Below are 19,771 nucleotides of genomic sequence, written 5' to 3'. Positions count from 1 at the left end.
GCCTTTATCTGATTTGGCTAAAGTGAATTGATCATGAGTGGCAGGGGGAACTCAGAAAATACAGGCCCACATTGTAGACACCTGGCATGTCTGAAAAGGGAACATCAACTTCACCTATAGATAAATGGGAGCCACACATGCTACCTCAGTGCAAGGATGGTAAGGATCACAAAACGTTAGAATGGAAGGGCTTTTTGAGACCAACTTCCTATCAATAAACTGTTCTCATGGTCCCCTGGAAGCTGAGGCAATTCAGGTCTTTCTGTTTTACGAAAGGAAACATACTTGGTCAGGGTTGTGCATTAGGAAGGCAATCCTGGCAGCAATGTGGAAAATAGATTAGAGGAAGGAAGACTGGAAGGAGAGTTGCTGAGTTGAAACCTTGAGTCCATTTAACAGCATGAAAAGCCTAGAGTATGATGATGGTGGTAGAAATGCAAAGGAATGGAAGAGACATGAAAAACATTGTGAGATTGTTCAAGTGAACATGATAGACTTCTGCATTCACAGTGTATTCGTCCATTTTTCACACTGCTATAAAGAAATACCAGAGACTGGGTAATTTGTAAAGAAAAGAGGTTGAATTGACTCACAGTTATGTATGGCTGGGGAGGCCTCAGGAAATTTATAATCATGGCAGAAGGCAAAGAGGAAGCAAGTCCTGTCTTACATGGCAGCAAAAGAGAAGAGCACAGAGGGAAATTGTCAAACACTTATAAAACCATCAGATCACATGAGATTCACTCATTATCTTAAGAACAGCAAGGGAGAAACCACCTCCATGATCCAATTACCTCTCACCAGGTCCCTCCCTTGATACATGGGGATTACAATTCAAGATGAGATTTGGGTAGGGACATCGAGCCAAACCTATCACAATGTTCAGTCACGTTTTCCTTCACTTCATCATGAAAGAATGACTTAATATGAGATGACATAATTTGCAATTACCCTTTTTTTTTTAACATCTTTCCTCCTATCCACAGGGCCTACCTTTCCCTAACTACCAACTCATATCTATGATTTTCTTCAGCACCTTTTTCAAAGTCACTTACTCCTGGAAGCCCTCACTGACTACCCTCAGCCGATCAGATCACTCCTGCCCTCTACACTTATGGAAGCAGTTGCTTCCGTATCTTATTATACTACTGAATATTGTGGAAGACATATCATCCCTATAGCCTAGCTGAGCCATGACAGGCAATGACAGATATTAAATAGAACGTTTTGCAAGATCTATTGAGTTAATCAGGGGTATGGCGTTACCTCTACAATCCTGACTACACCTACCAGATCCTAATCTTAGTTAAAATGATCCTTGATATTTAGTTTACCTTTTGGCTTTGACTACTTTTTAAATGTCTTAAAAATCAGGATGAAACAAAATTGAACTAAAAATCAAGTGGTAAAATGCAATCAATAAAGAGATTTTAATTAACATTGGGCATAAAAATATATTTTACTGAATCTTAAGGGTTTTTTAACATTTGCTGTTTATCGTATCTTGTCTTATTAGAGAGACTATCAAATCATAGATCAGTCATACATTGATTCAGGATCAATCTCTTTCTTTTTTCAGTGTATTACATTACTGAGGGATAAACCATATTTAGAGTTAATTTTAAAAGTTAAATTGGTATTTAACTGAAGAATGAATCCATTTAAAATATTTCTGCTTTGTGTGGCAGTCTGTCCTAAACATACTCCACAGTTCCACAACTGGTAACTCCACCTAGGTGGGTAACCCCCTCCCAGAACACATGGGAAACTTATTATTGGAGTGTTGCTGCCATCTAGTGGAAATTTTGCTAAATGTGAATAAGTTCTTAAGGCTAGTTAGGCCCCCTGCTCTCTTCACTGCCACTCTCACCATGCCTTTTTTTCTTTTTCCTTTCTTTCTTTCTCACTATCACAGGTGCACTCAGATACACCAAGAAGAGAAAATATTTACTCAGTTACTGGGAACTTTTTTGAAAATGGGTGCTTTGTGTCCAGCGAGACAATATTTCTATTTGGCCAAAGCTCATTTGTCAGAAAATATATGCATGTGTCCTAATTTTTGCAAAAAGAAATGCAGAAAGGATTAACCAGAAACTAGTAGGATTGATTACCTAAAGAAAAATGATGAAAGTGAATGATAAAGATAGAAAAAAAAGAGGTAGAACTCTTCTGATTATATTTTTATATAGTTTTAACTTTTGAACCACATGAAACCACATAAATATTTACATTTTCAAATATAAAATTTAATCACCAGGTTGAGAGGACTGTAAATTGAACAGAAACAGAAACAAATCAACCTAAGCATGTATCATATAAAAAATGTAACTATTCAGGACAAGAAACTATTCAGAATAATTATTCCAACTAACTTTTGAATGTGAAACTCTAACTGGCCACCCTCAGGGAATATTCTAATGATAATAACTAAGAAAGCCTTGAACTTTACCTGGTAAAATAAGTATGTCTTTGGACGTGGTATTGATGTAGTAATTCTGAAACTACTTTGTGTGTAGTTTAGAATTTCAAATAGATAAACATATTGATATTGCTGGTGTTGCACGACGTTTCCTTAGTTCAGCTAAAGACAGGGTCCTTGTCCATCCCATGGTCACCAAAATTTAGGCTCACAGATGGTTTGAAGGGTAAGTAAAGCAGGGTTTTATTGGATGAAAGGGGAAAAAAGTGGGAAACAGGGATCCTCCACAGGCCAGAGTCCCTGCTAGAGAGATTCCCACCTGCAAGTTCCACACAGTTCAATGGAGGGGCCTTAAATCCTAGGTTCCACACCGGAAGAGGAGGGGCCAGGCTTCTCCCTGCTGCAAACGTTGTGAACTTGTGTCTCCACCCTAGTGTGCACTCTTGGTTTTTTTTGTTTGTTTGTTTGTTTTTTGAGACGGAGTTTCGCTCTTGTTACCCAGGTTGGAGTGCAATGGCGCGGTCTTGGTTCACCGCAACCTCCGCCTCCTGGGTTCAGGCAATTCTCCTGCCTCAGCCTCCTGAGTAGCTGGGATTACAGGCACACGCCACCATGCCCAACTAATTTTTGTATTTTTAGTAGAGTTGGGGTTTCACCTTGCTGACCAGGATGGTCTCGATCTCTTGACCTCGTGATCCACCCGCCTCGGCCTCCCAAAGTGCTGAGATTACAGGCTTGAGCCACCGTGCCCGGCCTCCTAGTGTGCACTCTTCCCAGTGCACAGGCTGGTTGGGATTTTTCCAGGGATCCCCTCCCATGTGGCTTTCTCACTGGAAACCAGTTTTCCCCCATAGGAGGCTTACTTTTTGTTTTTTTAAAAAGATAAGGCATAAAGGAAGAAGAAGCAAACTCTTTGGTGTTGGACTACAAAATTAGAGCTATCAGTACAAATTCATGGTCTTTAAAACTATATATTGGCTGGGCCCGGTGGCTCACACCTGTAATCCCAGCACTTAGGGAGGTCGAGTCGGGCAGATCATCCGAGGTTGGGAGCTCAAGATCATCCTGGGCAACATGGTAAAACTCTGCTTCTACTAAAAATACAAAAATTAGCCAGGTGTGATGGCACACGCCTGTAATCCCAGCTACTCAGGAGGCTGAAGCATGAGAATCACTTGAACCAGGGAGGCGGAGGTTGCAATGAAGAGATTATGCCACTGGATTCTAGCCTGGCTGACAGAGAGAGAGAGACTCTGTCTCAAGAAAAGGAAAAAAAAAGTATGTATTTCCTATTTTGACCATTGAAAGAGCCTAGACACAATAACCTCCTGCAGAAGGAGTACACCTGCACCCTGGCTTCCATGTCTAAACACAATAGTCAAAAGACAAAAGCAGGATCCCACGAATAAATGGCTGATTCCAGGGCTGGGTCAAGGGAAGCACAAGGTGATCCTGGAACATCTTTTGTTTCAGAACATCAGAACATGCTCAAAGGCTGATCTGGACCTGCCAAAAGACACAGGAGCCAACAAAGATAATAACACAAAAGAATATATAACATCGAATTTGTTGAAAATTGATGAGTCTATACCCATCCTTTAAAGGAGAGAAAAAGAAAAAGATGCCAATGAATGCATGTAGAAGGAATGATAGAAACAGAAAATCACCATCTCAGAACCACTATAGAAATAATAGATTCAGGCAAGGATCATCAGAGTGCCAAAATCATTCAGTGGGAAATTGTAGCACAGGAAAAGAATATTTATACAATCTAAAAGTATAACTCCATGGAATATGTATTAATTACAGAGAACTATATCTTTCCAATGCATCTGGCAGGTAGCATTTTTACTAAGTGATCAAACTTCATATTAGCAATAATGGGACAATTATTGCTAATTAATTCCCTCCTGGTCTGACCCACTGAGAAGGACAAAACACCACTTCTTTAGTGTTCCTGCCAAACTGCAAAACCTGAATCTCATCATGAGGAAGCATAACATAAACCCAAGTTAAAGAACATTCAACAAAATACTGGCCTGGACTCCAAAGATGTCAATGTCAATTAAAGACCAAGGAAAAGCTAGGGAACTGCTCTTCATTAAAGGAAACATAAAAGACATAATTAAATAATTATATTTAATATTAAATACAATGTGTAATCTAGATTGGCTTTTGAATGGTTAAAAAAAAAAAAGCTATAAGACATTGCTATGGTTTGAATGTGTCCCCTCCAAAATTTAGGTGTTGCCAATGTGATAGGATTAACAGGTGAGGCCTTTAAGAGGTGATTAGGCCATGAGGGCTCCTCCCTCATGAATGGGATTAAGGCCCTTGCAAAAGAGGCTTCATGAAGTGTGCATTTCTTGCCATTCCACCTTCTGTCATAAAGGGACACAGCATTCCTCTCCTTGGAGGGCATAGCCTTCACCAGATAACCAAACACGCTAATGCAAAGGATCTTGGACTTTCCAGCCTCCAAAACTATGAAAAAATAAATTTCTGTTATTTATAAATTACCCAGGCTCATGTATTCTGTAACAGCAGCACAAAACAGGCTAGCACAGACATTACTGAAATAATTAAGAAGCTGTGAATAAGAATTCATATTAGATAATATTAAATGTAATATTAGATAACAAAATTGTATCAACTTCAAGTTTCCCAAGTGTTATAATTCTATTGTAGTTAGATTACAAAATTCTCTTGTTTTAAGTGATACATACTTAAGTGTTTAGTACGTATCAAAATGTCATACTCTCTACAAATATCTCTCAATGGTTTGACATCATTTCATCCATACTTACTATATGTCTCAAAAAGGTAAGTAACCCTTTAAAAAATAACCATATATCATGCATTTTTAAAGCTTCCCAGCTGATTTTCTTGTTCAGCTATGAATCAACACTACAGAGGTGATAAGCAAAACTAATCTCGGGGTTTAAATCTGTTAATGTGGTAGTGGCAGTTTAGAACACTGTGTTAAGAACAATTCTGACAGATGATTAGACTCAGCCTAAAATAATGCCATGATTGATTGGCTAGGTCTACCATAATGTCCAGTATGTCTCTGTATATTATCTGAGTCACATCACAAGCATGAAACACAGAAGACATGAGAGCACAAGCTTAAGCCAGAAGTTAGAAAGGAAATCCTGTTTTAGCTTTATAGTGTATTGTTGTATATGTTTATATATTTATAAATGTTACAAAACTATAAAGCTTATGTGTTTATAGTTTTATATAGGTTTATGTGTTTATATAGGTTTATATATTTATATAGGTTTATATATTTATAAAGGAGTTTATATGTTTATAGTTTTATAAACTTTGTGTCAAACTCTGACACCTTAAAACAACTAATGAAGAAAAAGATAAACCTGTTTGACCAACAAACCCAGGCAAAAATGTGTGTTTACTATCTTGAAGACACTTGTATTTGTATTCTAACAACAATTTTTAAACCAACTTATTTACTAAATATTTACTTAAGTCACATAAACTAAAAGGCATTTGAGTTAATTAATATATATTTTACATAAATATTCATTTATCTAAGCCAAGTTAATAGAATATCTTAAGGCATTTCTAGATAACCATGTCACATTTTACCATGTAGACACAACATACAACATAATGTATGTACATATGCATAAATACACTTAAATACATATACAAACATAAAGATTTTATAACTTTCATAACCATGTCACATTTTACCATGTAGACACAACATACAACATAATGTATGTACATATGCATAAATACACTTAAATACATATACAAACATAAAGATTTTATAACTTTCATTTTAGAACTTTAGTCAGGAGATAGCAATACAAATTCACCATTTAATAAAAAATAATAGGTGGATCCAAATTATATTTCAGTACTATATTGAATAACAGTGGTAAAAGTGGGTGTCCTTGTCTTGTTCCACATCTAAGAGGAAAGGCTTTCAGTATTTCCCCACTCAGTATGTGTCAGCATGTGGGTCTGTCATATATGGCTTATATTATGCTGAGGTCTGCTCCTTCTACCCAGTTTTAGAGAATTTCTATTATAAAGGGATGTTGCATTTTCTCAAATGCTTTTTCATCAACTGAAAAAATGATATAGTTTTTGTTCTTCATTCTGTTGATATGATGTAGCACATTGACTGATTTGTATATGTTGAACCATCTTGGCATCCCTGGGATAAATCCACTTGGTCATGATGAATGATCTTTTTAATGTGCTGTTGAATTTGATTTGCTAATATTCTGTTGATGATTACTGGTCTCCCAGAATGAGTTTAAAAGTATTCCCTCCTCCTCTATTTTTTGGAATAGTTTGCGTCAGATTGATATCTTTTCTTCTTTAAATGTTTGATAAAATTCAGCAGTGAAGTCATCAGGTCCTGGGCTTTTCTTTGCTGGGAGGCTTTTTATTATGTCTTCAATCTCATTGCTTCTTATGGATCTATTCAGGTTTTGGATTTCCGCATGGTTCAGTCTTGGTAGGTTGTCTTGGAATCTATCCATTTCTTCTAGGTTTTCTAATGTATTGGCATATAGCTGCTCTCAGTAGCCATTAATGATCCTTTCCATTTCTGCAATATTGGTTGTAATGTCTCCTTTTTCATATCTGATTTATTTATTTGGGTCTTGTCTTTTCTTCTTAGTCTGGCTAAAGGTTGTCAATTTTATCTTTTCAAAAAAAATCTTTTATTTCATTGATCTTTTGTAATTTTTTCTTATTTCAATTTCATTTATTTCTGTTTGGATCTATCATTTATTTTCTCTTACTGATTTTGGGTTTGGTTTGCTCTTGCTTTTCTATTTAAGTTGTATCATTAAGTCATTTATTTGAAGTTTTTCTACTTTCTTGATATAGGTACTTACTGCTATAAACTTTCTTCTCACTGCTACTTTTACTGTACCCCGCAGGTTTTGGTATGTTGTGTTTCCATTATTTGTTTCAAGAAATTTTTCCATTTTCTTCTTATTTCTTCATTGATTCACTGGTCAGGAGCATATAGTTTAATTTTCATATGTTTGTATAATTACCAAAATTCCTCTTCTTATTGATTTCTCCTTTCATTCTTTTGTGGTCAGAGAAAATATTTGATATGATTTCCAGTTTTTTGAAAGTTTTAAAACTCGTTTATAGCTTAAGATACAGTTCATTTTTAGAATTATCTGTATGCTGAGAACAATTGTTTATTCTGTAGCCATATGAAATTTTCTGTAAATATCTATTAAGTCCATTTGGTCTATAATACAGAGTAAGTCTGATGTTTCTTTTGCTGGTTTTTCTGTCTGGATTAACTGTCCAATGTTGAAAGTGTGGTGTTGAAGTCTCCAACTATGATTGTATTGGGATCTGTCTCTCTCTATAGCTTTAATAATATTTGCTTCATACATCTGGGTACTCCAGTGTTGGGTGCATATATACTTAAAATTGTCATATCCTCTTTCTGAATTGACCCCTTTATCCTTCTATAGTGATCTTCTTTGTCTCTTCCATTTTTTGTCTTGAAATCTATTTTGTCTGATATAAGTATAGCTACTCCTATATAACTATAGGTTTCTATCAGCGTGGAATATCTTTTTCCATCCCTTTATTTTCTGTGTATGTGTGTCTTTATAGGTGAAGTGTGTTTCTTGTAGACAATAAATCACTGGGTCTTGGGGGTTTTTTGTTTTGTTTTGTTTTTGAGATGGAAGTGCCCAAGCTGGAATGCAATGGCTCATCTCAGTTCACCGCAACCTCTACCTCCTGGGTTCAAGCAAGTCTCCTGCTCAGCCTCCCAGGTAGCTAGGATTAGAGGCATGTGCCACCATGCCCAGTTAATTTTGTATTTTTTAGTAGAGACAAGGTTTCTCCATGTTGGTTAGGCCGATCTCAAACTCCAAATCTCAGGTGATCCGCCTGCCTCAGCCTCCCAAAGTGCTGGGATTATAGGCATGAGCCACCGCGTGGGTCTTGCTTTTTTATCCATTCAGGCACTGTATGTTTTTTCATTAGAGAGTGTATTCTATTTACATGCAATGGTATTATTGATAGAAAGGATTCACTTCTCCCATTTCGTTATTTGTTTTCTGGTTGTTTTGTGATCTTCTCTTTCTTCCTCCCTTCTTGCATGCCTTTTAGTGAAGGTGATTTTCTCTAATTGTATGTTTTTGCCTCTTTCTTCTTATTTTTATATATCTCTTGTAAGTTTTTTTATTTGAAGTTACTATGAGGCTTATAAATAACAGGTCATAACCCATTAGTTTAAACTGCTACCAACACAGATTGCATAAACAAACAAATAAGCAAAGGGAAAAGTAATAAAAACTCTACATTTTAACTTTATTCCCCACTTTTTACCTTTTTGTTGTTTCTATTTACATCTTATTGTGCTGTTTATGTCTTGAAAAGTTGTTGCAGTTACTATCTTTGATAGGTTCATCTTTCAGTCTTTTTATGCAAGATATGAGTATTTCACACAATAATATTCTATGTTTTTCTCTGTACCTGCTTTTACCAGTGAGTTTTGTACCTTCAGATGATTTCTTATTGCTCATTAACATTCTTTTCTTTCAGATTGAAGAACTCCTTTTAGCATTTCTTGTAGGACAGGTCTTGTGTTGAAGTCTCCCAGCATTTGTTTGTCTTGAAAAGTCTTTATTTCTCCTTTATGCTTGAAGGATATTTTCGCTGGATATACTATTCTAGGATAAAACATTTTTTTACCTTCAGCACTTTAAACATGTCATGCCACTTTCTCCTGGCATGTAAGATTTCCACTGAAAAGTCTGCTACCAGATGTATTGGAGCTCCTTTGTATGTTATTTGTTTTTTTTCTCTTGCTGCTTTTAGGATCCTTTCTTTATCCTTGACCTTTGAAGTCTGATTATTACATGCCTTGAGGTAGTCTTCTTTGGGTTAAATCTGCTTGGTGTTCTATAACCTTCTCATATTTTATTAATATCTTTATTTATTTATATACTTCATTAATATCTTTTTATACTTTATTAATATCATTCCCTTGAATAAACTTTCTACCCCAATCTCTCTCTCTATTTCCTCTTAAAGCCAATGACTCTTAGATTTGCCCTTTTGAGCCTACTTTCTACATCTTATAGGCATGTTTTAGTCTTTTTCTTTTTCATTGTTTCTTCTGACTGTGTATTTTCAAACTGCCTGCCTTCAAGCTAATGAATTCTTTATTCTGCTTGATCAAGTCTGCTGTTAAGAGACTCTGATGTATTTTTCAGTATGTCAGTTGCATTTTTCAGCTTCAAAATTTCTGCTTCTTTTTAATCATTTCAATCTCTTCATTAAAATTTATCTGATAGGATCCTGAATTCCTTCTCTGTATTATCTTGAATTTTATTAAGCTTTCTCAAAATAGCCATTTTGAATTCTCTGTCTGAAAGGTCACATATCTCCATCTCTCCAGGATTGGAACTAGTGCCTTATTAAGTTCATTTGATGTGGTCGTTTTTCTGGATTTTTTTTATGTTTGTGGAGTTTGTCAGTGATGGGCATTGAAGAGGCTATGGGGATGGAGAATTTCCATGTCTGAGATATCAGTGCTGACAAAATCCTAAATTATATCAAAGTCCAAGATCTGTCTCTACTTCATATTTCACTGTGGAATTTATGTTCCCGAATAGACAAACTTGTATAAACAATTTCCATATGATATAAAAACCCAGACAAAAGTTGCACTTTTCTACATTCAAAAATATTTTAATTTCTTTTTCATTTTTATCTGTTTCTGAGAATTTATAGGATTGTTTTGTTTTGGTTTTTTTACATGAAATGGGGTCTCACTGTGTTGCCCAGTCCAGTCTTGAACTCCTGGGCTCAAGTGATCCTCCTGCCTCAGTCACCCAAGTAGCTAGAATTACAGGGGCATGCCACCGTGCTTGGCTAATTTCTGTCCTTTTTGTATGTGGAGAAGCTGAAGATCTGTTTGTAGAAGAAGTTTACAAACAGACCTTCAGCTTCTCCACATATAAAACACAGTGGTGTAACATTGTCTTCATCTTTTCTCTGGAAAGGGCTATACTTTTGTTGTTACTGTTTTAAAAATTACAGTAAAATATGAATAAGACAAAAATTGACCATTTTAACCATTTTAAGTGTATAGTTCAAGTGTACTTTTTTTAGTGCCAAAAATGTCATTCTTTTATAAAATAACAAATATACTGTGATGGGGGAGGGGGTTGCTTTTACTAGAAAATTAAGAAGGTGTTACTTTTTTTTGAGTCCCTAACTTTGTTTCAAAATGTAATACTACTGGACTAAGAAATGCAGGAATCAAAGAACTACTGCCTTAAAGAAGAGTTGAGATTTACAGGGTTAGAAAGAGGAAGGTGCAGGGCATTTTCAGGAGTGTGCCAGATTAGAATTGCTAAAAGCAAAATTCTCTTGAAAAGGAGCATGAATTAAATTTTGGTCCATTTAAAAATATTTAGTATCTAATAATGTTTGGTTCATAGCAGAAACTCAATAAATATTTATTAATTGAGGGTACTGAAAGCTTGAGTCAGAGTCACAAGAGCCAGAAAATAAGATTTAAATTTTATTTTATAGACCAGAGGTTCCCAAGAGATGTACCAAGAATGGGCAGCCAATGTACTAAGCTATGGATCACCTTTCAAAGGAGTCAGGCAGAAGCCAGGGCATCTGGTTAGCTCTAGGCCAGGTATGCTTTATTATGCTGTACAAATATAACTGTCTATGGATGTCATTGGTGGATGAAAATAGGAAGCAATGTAGAACCACTAAAGATAATTGAGCAGGCCAGGCGCGGTGGCTCAAGCCTGTAATCCCAGCACTTTGGGAGGCCGAGGCGGGGGGATCACGAGGTCAAGAGATCGAGACCATCCTGGTCAACATGGTGAAACCCCGTCTCTACTAAAAATACTAAAAATTAGCTGGGCATGGTGGCGTGTGCCTGTAATCCCAGCTACTCAGGAGGCTGAGGTAGGAGAATTGCCTGAACCCAGGAGGCGGAGGTTGCGGTGAGCCGAGATCGCGCCATTGCACTCCAGCCTGGGTAACAAGAGCGAAACTCCATCTCAAAAAAAAAAAAAAAAAAACGATAATTGAGCAGTGGGGATAGAAGATGGCGGCAATATTTCCAGGAAGACCATTGCTGTGGTTTTAATGTTCATGTCCCCCCAAAATTCATATATTGAAATCCTAGCCCCCAATGCGATAGTATTAGGAGGTAGAGACTTTGTAAAGTAATTTGATCACAGGGGCAGAGCCCTCATGAATGGGATTCGTCCCCTTATAAAACAGGCACCAGAGAGGTAATTTGTCCCTTCTACCAAAGGGTAACAGTGAGAAGGCACCATCTATGAGAAAGTGGCCTTCACCAAACACTAGATCTGCTGGCACCTTGATCTTAGACTTGCCTCCAGAACTGTGAAAAAGAAATTTCTATTGTTTATAAACTACCCAGCTTACAGTATTTTATTATAGCTGCCCAAACAGACTACAACACATCTATTAACCTCATGATAGAGCTGGGTCCCAGGCTCCAAACTGGAATCATTGGGACAAAGGGTCTGAAGGTATTTATTATAGACATTTGCCAATTCCCCAAATTTATTTCTTCTCCCCAACCCCACTTTTTAGTAATACCCTAAATGTTCCACAAAATGGCCTAGGTGCAATTGATTATATCCTCAGCCCCATGGGTGAGCCCTGATCAGCTGAAAACAACCAGTCCCTTTTTTCCCCTGGACCCACAGACATTGGTTCAGGAATGAGGGCATAATACAGTCAGGGATTTTTTTTTTTTTTTTAATGAGAACTCCTAAGAAAAAGATTCTTTTATTTCTCTCTGAAGTTGAGACAGAAAACATGTACTCCTAAGGGCTGTTGGCAGCCATCTTTGGACTGCAACAGGAGAGCCTGAATGAGAACAGAGGAGATGCAGAGGAGAAACAGTGCAAGTGAAACTAAATCCATGTGTCCACATTTAAGCTATAGACTAAAAATCCTTCACCTCTTTTACCCCCGGACTCTCCCGTTAATGCTTAAATTCCTGCTTCTGCTTCAGCTAGCTTGGGTCTTGTTTTCTTTTACTTGCAACTGAGATTAAAGTGATCCTCAGAATAAGAGGGGAAAAAGTGGGCCCTGGTGGTAATCTAGCACTCTGGATAGAGAGTAGCTATTTAAGGAAGAGAAAAAAGGGGTCTAGGTGGCCACACTGAAGCGACTAGCCATCAAGGAATGAGGGTGGCATTGGGATGAAAAGGGAAGGACTGGCTCTGGGCTTCAACATGAAAGAAGTGCACATGAGAATGGTTTCTGTCGTGCCCTCTACTTTGGTTAATTCTACTGCCTTCTCCTCAGGGATAATGAAGACTCCCTCATCCCCAGAAAAATGATGCAACCAGGTGGCTGGATCACAGATGAGAAAGTCAGGAAAAGGGAAAGGTGGCTTGAGCAGTTAACTTTAGGAATAAGAAGAGGAGGCTAAAAAAGGGCAGAGGGTCTAGAGTGATTGTGAAACATTTTTGTGTGTTACACACACACATACACAACATGGACAAAAACTAGAGAACAGGACAGCATAATACAGTTGCTAAGAATAAGCTTAAGAGTTGGTTTCTCAAGACCAAACAGATAGTAGTTCCAAAACCCACGAATTACCTACCAGCGGTCTCAATTCACTTAAAGTTCCCCTTCTTGTCTCTAAATGTGCATGAAAGTGCCACCTTTAAAAAATAACTGAGGCTCCCAAAATGTCACATAGGGAAGCCCGTAGCAGTGTGTCTGGAAGGAGTAAGCATTCATTATTTGTATTTATCTTATAAAATCAAGATAGAGGAACACAGGAGGACAGGAGAGGGTGAAAATAAAACACTGCTTTACTTAGATCCTGACCCTCCTCGGTGGCAAGTATGAGTGTTTGTACAGAAGTAGCACTAAGTACAGAAGTTTGTACAGAAGTAGCACTTTGTACAGAAGTAGCACTAAGGCAAATTAAAAGAAAGGCTCACGTTTCCTCTAAAAGAAATGGTTTTTGAGAAATGCCAATACTATTTACTCAATGTCCTCTGTGCTACATTATTCTCCGACAGAGCCACTTAGTAAATGTGCAAACTGTGCTGACAACACTTGCCAATTTTCAACATGGAGGAACAGCAGGGTCACCTAACGGAACAAAATCTTAAATCAAAATAATGCCAAAGCTTTAGTTCACATGGTGATGTGTGGCACTGCTCCTCACAAAATCAGGGCTCCCCCCGGCAGGACAGGGCCAACTAGGTTAGGGTGTCCTGCCCTCAGTCACCCAGCAGGGCTTGGGATGAGCTGGACATGACTGCTGCGGGCATTTCTGTTCACCCCGAAGCCTTCGCTGCAGGAGACCGCCTGGCAGTCCGGCTGGGCAGCAAATCTGAGAAACAAAGAGAGACCAGGCAGAAAGCCCTTGGGACCAGGAAGGAGCGATGAGATTCTGGTTTTGCAGAGACACCTGGTACCGCTATTAAGAAATAATAGGACTGTCATAAGGCACTTCATCAACAAAAGCAGTGTCATCTCCATAAGCCACTCTGTTACTAGTAACAAATAATAGCCCCAGGCCTGCATTATCTCCTTTAATAGTCTCAACAACTGCAAAGTGCAGTGCGTAGTATCACCATTTAAAGAAACGTGATCCACCCGAGATCGCGCCATCGCACTCCAGCCTGGGTAACGAGCGAAACTCCGTCTCAAAAAAAAAAAAAAGAAAAAGAAAAGAAAATTAAAAAAAAAAAAAAAAAAAAAAAGAAACGTGGCTCCTAGGGTTAAAGTCCTTCCGTCACAATGCGAGTGAGTTCAGACTTGACCCCAGGCGGGGTTGGTGGCCGACGCCCCCGGCGAGCCTCCGGGCCGCCTGCCCAGCCTAGGGAGGACCGCGTGGGCGGGCCGGGAGCGCAGGTGGCTGCACCCCACGAGGGGGCGGGCTCAACCGGCGAGTCCCGCCCAGAACCCCAGGCAGCCCGCACACTACTCCACCCGCGCGGAAGCCCGGGGCCGTGCGTGCAGCGGAGGGGCTCTGTCTTCCCTTTGATCTCACGAGCGCGGGGTCCCGCAGCGTGCGCCCCCGCACAGCCGGCCAGTCCGCCCGGAGCCAGCCCGGTCACGGAGCTGCACTCCCGGGGTGCGCCCTCTGCCCTCGCTGGGACAGAGGGCCCCGCAGCCGTCATGCTGCCCGCCATCTACACGGTTCTGGCGGGGCTGCTGTTCCTGCCGCTCCTGGTGAATCTCTGCTGTCCCTACTTCTTCCAGGACATGAGCTACTTCTTGCAGGTGGCCTCCGTGGCCCGGCGGGTGCGCAGCTATGGGCAGCGGCGGCCGGTGCGCACCATCCTGCGGGAGTTCCTGGAAAAAGCGCGCCAGACTCCACACAAGCCTTTTCTGCTTTTCCGCGACGAGACTCTCACCTATGCGCAGGTGGACCGGCGCAGCAACCAGGTGGCCCGGGCCCTCCACGACCACCTCGGCCTGCGCCAGGGAGACTGCGTGGCGCTCTTCATGGGTAATGAGCCCGCCTACGTGTGGCTGTGGCTGGGGCTGGTCAAGCTGGGCTGTGCCATGGCGTGCCTCAATTGCAACATCCGTGCGAAGTCCCTGCTGCACTGCTTCCAGTGCTGCGGGGCGAAGGTGCTGCTGGCGTCGCCAGGTGAGCCCTGAGGACCGCCCTGCCCTGGCACCAGGGCTTCTCCGCGCCTTGACTAACCAGCCACAGCGTGGTGTAAGGGGCTCGCAGAGGGAGGTTCAGATAGGAACTGGAGGTATAGAAAAAGGGATTGGCAGTGTTTGCTTGAATCGCAAATAATTATCATTTAGAACCACCTGTTGTGGAAGCTGATTATGTGCTAGGTTCTGTGTTGAGCACTCTACAGGCAGTGTGGCTTTCGATCCTCACAGTGGGTAGGGTTTATTGTAAGACTTTTATAGATGAGACCACTGAGATCCTGAGAGGTGAAGACTCATACCCAGCCCTCTGTCTCCAAAGTCCAAGCTCTTAATCAATACTTATAATATCTGCATTAAAATGCAGAGGGTCTTGAGTGTGAACTCTAGTGGATCCAGAGGGGCTCTTCTCACCTCTGCTGCTTGATTAGCTGTGTGATCATGGGAGAGTCAATTCTCTCTGTCCCTTGGTTTGCTCCTCTCTAATGAGGCAGTCTTGAATGTTGCTTCCAGCTCTCAAGTGCTGTTAGCATCCCTGGCCCTCGCTGCAGAACAAAGGTGACCCCACCTGATCCCCAGAGAGACGATATTGGGGATCTGCTGTGGGGCCCTTGTGAGCCCCCACCACATCTATAACAATAGTGACCCCTTCAGTTCTGTGGTTACCTCCTGCCACATTTCAGCCAGACTGGAACTAGTAATTTCATGCTAAAGTGATGACAAGGCCAGGAAGCGACAGAGGACCTGTTACTCACAGGGTTGATGGCTTTTTGGTCCCAGAGAGCTTGTCTCTGCACTTGAATAAGGACCAAGGGTTCCTTCTCTCAATCAGTAAGAAAAGGCCTACCCAGGTGTGGGCTGAAAGACCTGAGTGACAGAGTAGGGGTTCAAGGAGCCAAGGAGCCTCAGCTTTCTAGAATGCATTTCGGTGCCAACCCCTATGGTAGATGCTTTTATTACCCCAGGAGATAACATATCACTACCTCACCACCACTACCACCATGACACATTTGAGAAAACTGAAGCATAAAATTCCAAGCTAGCTCCATCCAACTTCAAAGCCATGCTCTTTCCTATGTCTTTTTTTGTTTCTTTGACAGGGTCTCAGTCTGTTGCCCAGGCTGGAGTGCAGTGGCATGATTTCACCTCACTGCAACCTCTGCCTCCCAGGTTCAAGTGATCCTCCCACCTCAGCCTCCCAAGTAGCTGGGACCACAGACATGCACCACCATGCCCAGCTAATTTTTTTATTTTTGGTAGAGACAAGGTTTCACCATGTTGCCCAGGCTGGTCTCAAACTCCTGAGATCAAGTGATCCACCCACCTTGGCCTCCCAAAGTGCTGGGATTACCAGTGTGAGCCACCATGCCCAGCCTCTTTCCTACATCTTGTTGTCTTCCTCTACATGGATATAAAGTGTAAGTGTGCTTAAAGGGATCAAGTGTCCACTTGCTCTACCGCTTCATTTCATAGCTAGGGAAACTGAGGCAAGCTAAGTGGGTTACCTACTATCACAGAAAGATGAAAGGTCAATTCACTTGTGAGAAACCAGGAAACTTATACACCTGTGGCATGAAATAAATAATCCAAAAAATACAGGCTTTGTATAAAAGTTTAAAAGCAGAAAGACAAGTTTAGGCTGCATGCAGTGGCTCAAGTCTATAATGCCAGCACTTTGCAAGGCCAAGGCTGGCGGATCACTTGAGGTTAGGAACTCATGGCAAAAATTTGCCATGTTAGGCCAACATGGCAAAAATCCTGTTTCTACTAAAAAAAAAAAAATACAAAAATTAGCTGGGCATGGTAGTGCACACTTGTAATCCCAGCTACGTGGGAGGCTGAGGCAGAAGAATCGCTTGAACCCAGGAAGCAGAGGTTGCAGGAAACCAAGATCACACCACTGCACTTTAGCCTGGGGTATAGAGGGAGACTCTGTCTCAAAAAAAAAAGAAAGCCAAGTTTCAAGGTGGCTGCATTATTTGGAAGAGATGGTCCTTTCAAGAAAATTCCCATTAATTTCTAGTTGCCTGAGAAAAGCAAAAACTTCACTGCTTTGTAACTAGAAGACTCTCCTAAGCCTATTATTTTACCGGCTTACTTAGAGGGAAGTTATTAACACAGTGATCTTTGTACCACTTCAAGAGACATTTAAATCCTATTTATCTATTTAGTATCCCAGGCCCCCTTAGAGGAAGGTCACAGGATTTGGAGTTTTGTTGACAAAGAAGCTCAGGATTAAATGACCATAATACAGTTTGGTTCTATAATAAAGTTAGAATTAAAATTACAACCAGATACCCTCTTCCCACCCAGGCAACAGTTCTCTGCCATAGAGCTGTGTATTTACATGGAGAATATATTGAAATTTCTACATTAAAATCAAACTCAAACCAGACCTTCTAGTGGACCTAAGGTACTCTCTGGATAGTCAACTGACTTTTGAGATAGGCCGCATATTTGAAAAAAAAAAAAAAAAAAAAAATCAGTTTTTCCAAATCACTGAAATACCTTTGCACATGAAGCAAAATTACAGTCTGGCACAGAGTTGCATGTTTACTAAACATGCCCTTGGGAAAATATGTTGAATGGACTGACTCTTAGAATTCTTTGGTGTTAGAAGAGATCTTAGAGATATACTAACCCTATAATCCTCTAACTTTAATGAATGTGTTATACTTCAAAAAAAAATTTACAGAAGAAACTTTAAAAGCCTAAGAATCACCTGGGAAGCATACCTTTAAAAACATTTCTGTGGCCAGTCACTGTGGCTCACTTCTGTAATCCCAGCACTATGGGAGGCCGAGGAGGGAGGATCGCTTGAGCCCAGAGGTTGGAGACTAGCCTGGGCAACATGACGAAACCCTGTCTCTACAACAAAGTACGAAAATTAGCTGGGCATGGTGGTGAGTGCCTGTGGTCCAAGTTACTAGGGATGCTGAGGCAAAGGATTGCTTGAGCCCGGAAGGTCGAGGCTCCAGTCAGCTGTGATTGTGCCACTACATTCTGGCCTGGGTGATAGAGTGAGACCCTGTCTCAGAACAAAAACATAAAATTTCTGAGCTCCATCCCTAAAAATGCTGACTCAGTAAGACTATGTTGGGGCCCAGGAATGTGTATTTTTATAAGAAGCCCCACCCCCACCCTAGGTGGTTTTGAAGCATATGGTCTGAGAACTAGACTTTGAGAAACAATTAGTCTAGTTTCCCTTTTTTTTTTTTTTTTTGGAGACAGAGTCTCCCTCTGTCACCAAGCTGGAGTGCAATGGCGCAATCTTGGCTCCCTGCAACTTCTGCCTCCTGGATTCAAGCGATTCTCCTGCCTCAGCCTCCTGAGTAACTGGGAATATAGGTGCATGCCACCACGCCCAGCTAATTTTTGTATTTTTAGTAGAGGCGGGGTTTCACCATGTTGGCCAGGATGGTCTTCATCTCTTGACCTCGTGATCTGCCCAACTCAGCCTCCTAAAGTGCTGGGATTACATGCGTGAGCCCAGCTTTTCCATTGTTTTATAGCTGTATAAACAAAGACCTAGAGGGATGATATGGATTGCCCCCAGTCACATAGATAGTTAGGAACAGAAAGGTAGATATAGAACTCAGATTTTTTTTTCTCACAAGGCATTGTGTATTCTATCACACCATCTTGAACATGATACATAAATGTGAGTTTGATTCCATACTTTGAATTTCAGCCCAGAGCTTGTAGGCTCGTAAGAGCTCTTGAGCTCTATCTGTCAGTCAAATTCTGCAGTATATGTAAAGGACCAGCACAGAGGCATTTATCATGAGGATTGATCCAGTTGTTATGAATTTAGGAGTCTCTTTATAAAACTGAACAGGACTCAACCCTATCAGGAATTTCAGTACTCAATTACTCCTTCCAAATTTCCTATAGTTACAGGAAGTCAAGACTCACAAACACTTCCCTGAATCAAACAGCAGCACTGTTTCCCAGAGAATATGACTTTCTCTGGGTTGTACATTTCAGGATCGTTCTCCAGGACAGGGTATGATCTAGGTAATCACATGGAAAAATTGTCTTCAGCTTTATGAACTGTATCAAAGTTATAATTAATAAAAGCCAAGTGGCTGAGCCGGTAGTTTTTCACACAACTTCCCAAACACAGAATATGGGTAAAATAGGAAAACGTATTTAATTTCACACAATATGGGATATTTTACAAAAACATACAAAAGAGGACTGAAATAGCACATTTGTTCCATTCCCATTTATCCTAGCATTAAGACCATCATAAAACTAGCTTTTCTGGGTAGATAACCCAGGTCTCCTGCAGGTCCCTTCATCAGCTCATTGGCAGGGTCTATACTGCCTGGCTCAACATAGCCATGCAAGGCTCCCACAGTGTAGGTACCATTCTTATACAGGCTTTAGCAACAGATAAAGATACTCTCTGTTGCAAAACTAAGTCCCAGATAAGTTGTGAAATGTTCCAGATTGCCTTTGACCCGGTTTTGCAAGGTTACAGAAAACAAAATTAGACCTTTAAACAATGTGATAGACGAAAATGCTTACAATAACTTTAAAAATTTTGCATCATTAAAAGCTCTAAGAAGAATTTCATTATAAAACAAGTGTTGGGACCAAGGATAATCCTTGTCATCCAAACTTTTGCGATTAGATTGAGAAAAACTGATGGTACAACAATATGATTCT

General features: G+C 40.3%; 1 protein-coding gene across 1 annotated transcript in view; it reads left to right on the top strand.

Annotated features, from left to right (window-relative positions):
* Positions 1-14,379: 14,379 nt before the first annotated feature.
* The window catches only part of SLC27A2 (solute carrier family 27 member 2), a 54,066-nt gene continuing 48,674 nt past the window's right edge, over positions 14,380-19,771 (top strand). Inside the window, exon 1 of the mRNA XM_003929022.4 lies at positions 14,380-15,083. Within this exon, the coding sequence (XP_003929071.2) occupies positions 14,606-15,083 (478 nt within the window). The 5' untranslated portion in view covers positions 14,380-14,605. The remainder of the gene's footprint in view (positions 15,084-19,771) is intronic.

The sequence above is a fragment of the Saimiri boliviensis genome, chromosome 2 (genome assembly GCF_048565385.1).
Source record: "Saimiri boliviensis isolate mSaiBol1 chromosome 2, mSaiBol1.pri, whole genome shotgun sequence".
NCBI lineage: Eukaryota > Metazoa > Chordata > Mammalia > Primates > Cebidae > Saimiri > Saimiri boliviensis.
The sequence above is the reverse complement of the archived record's forward strand: the minus strand, read 5'-3'. Positions and strand labels throughout refer to the sequence as shown.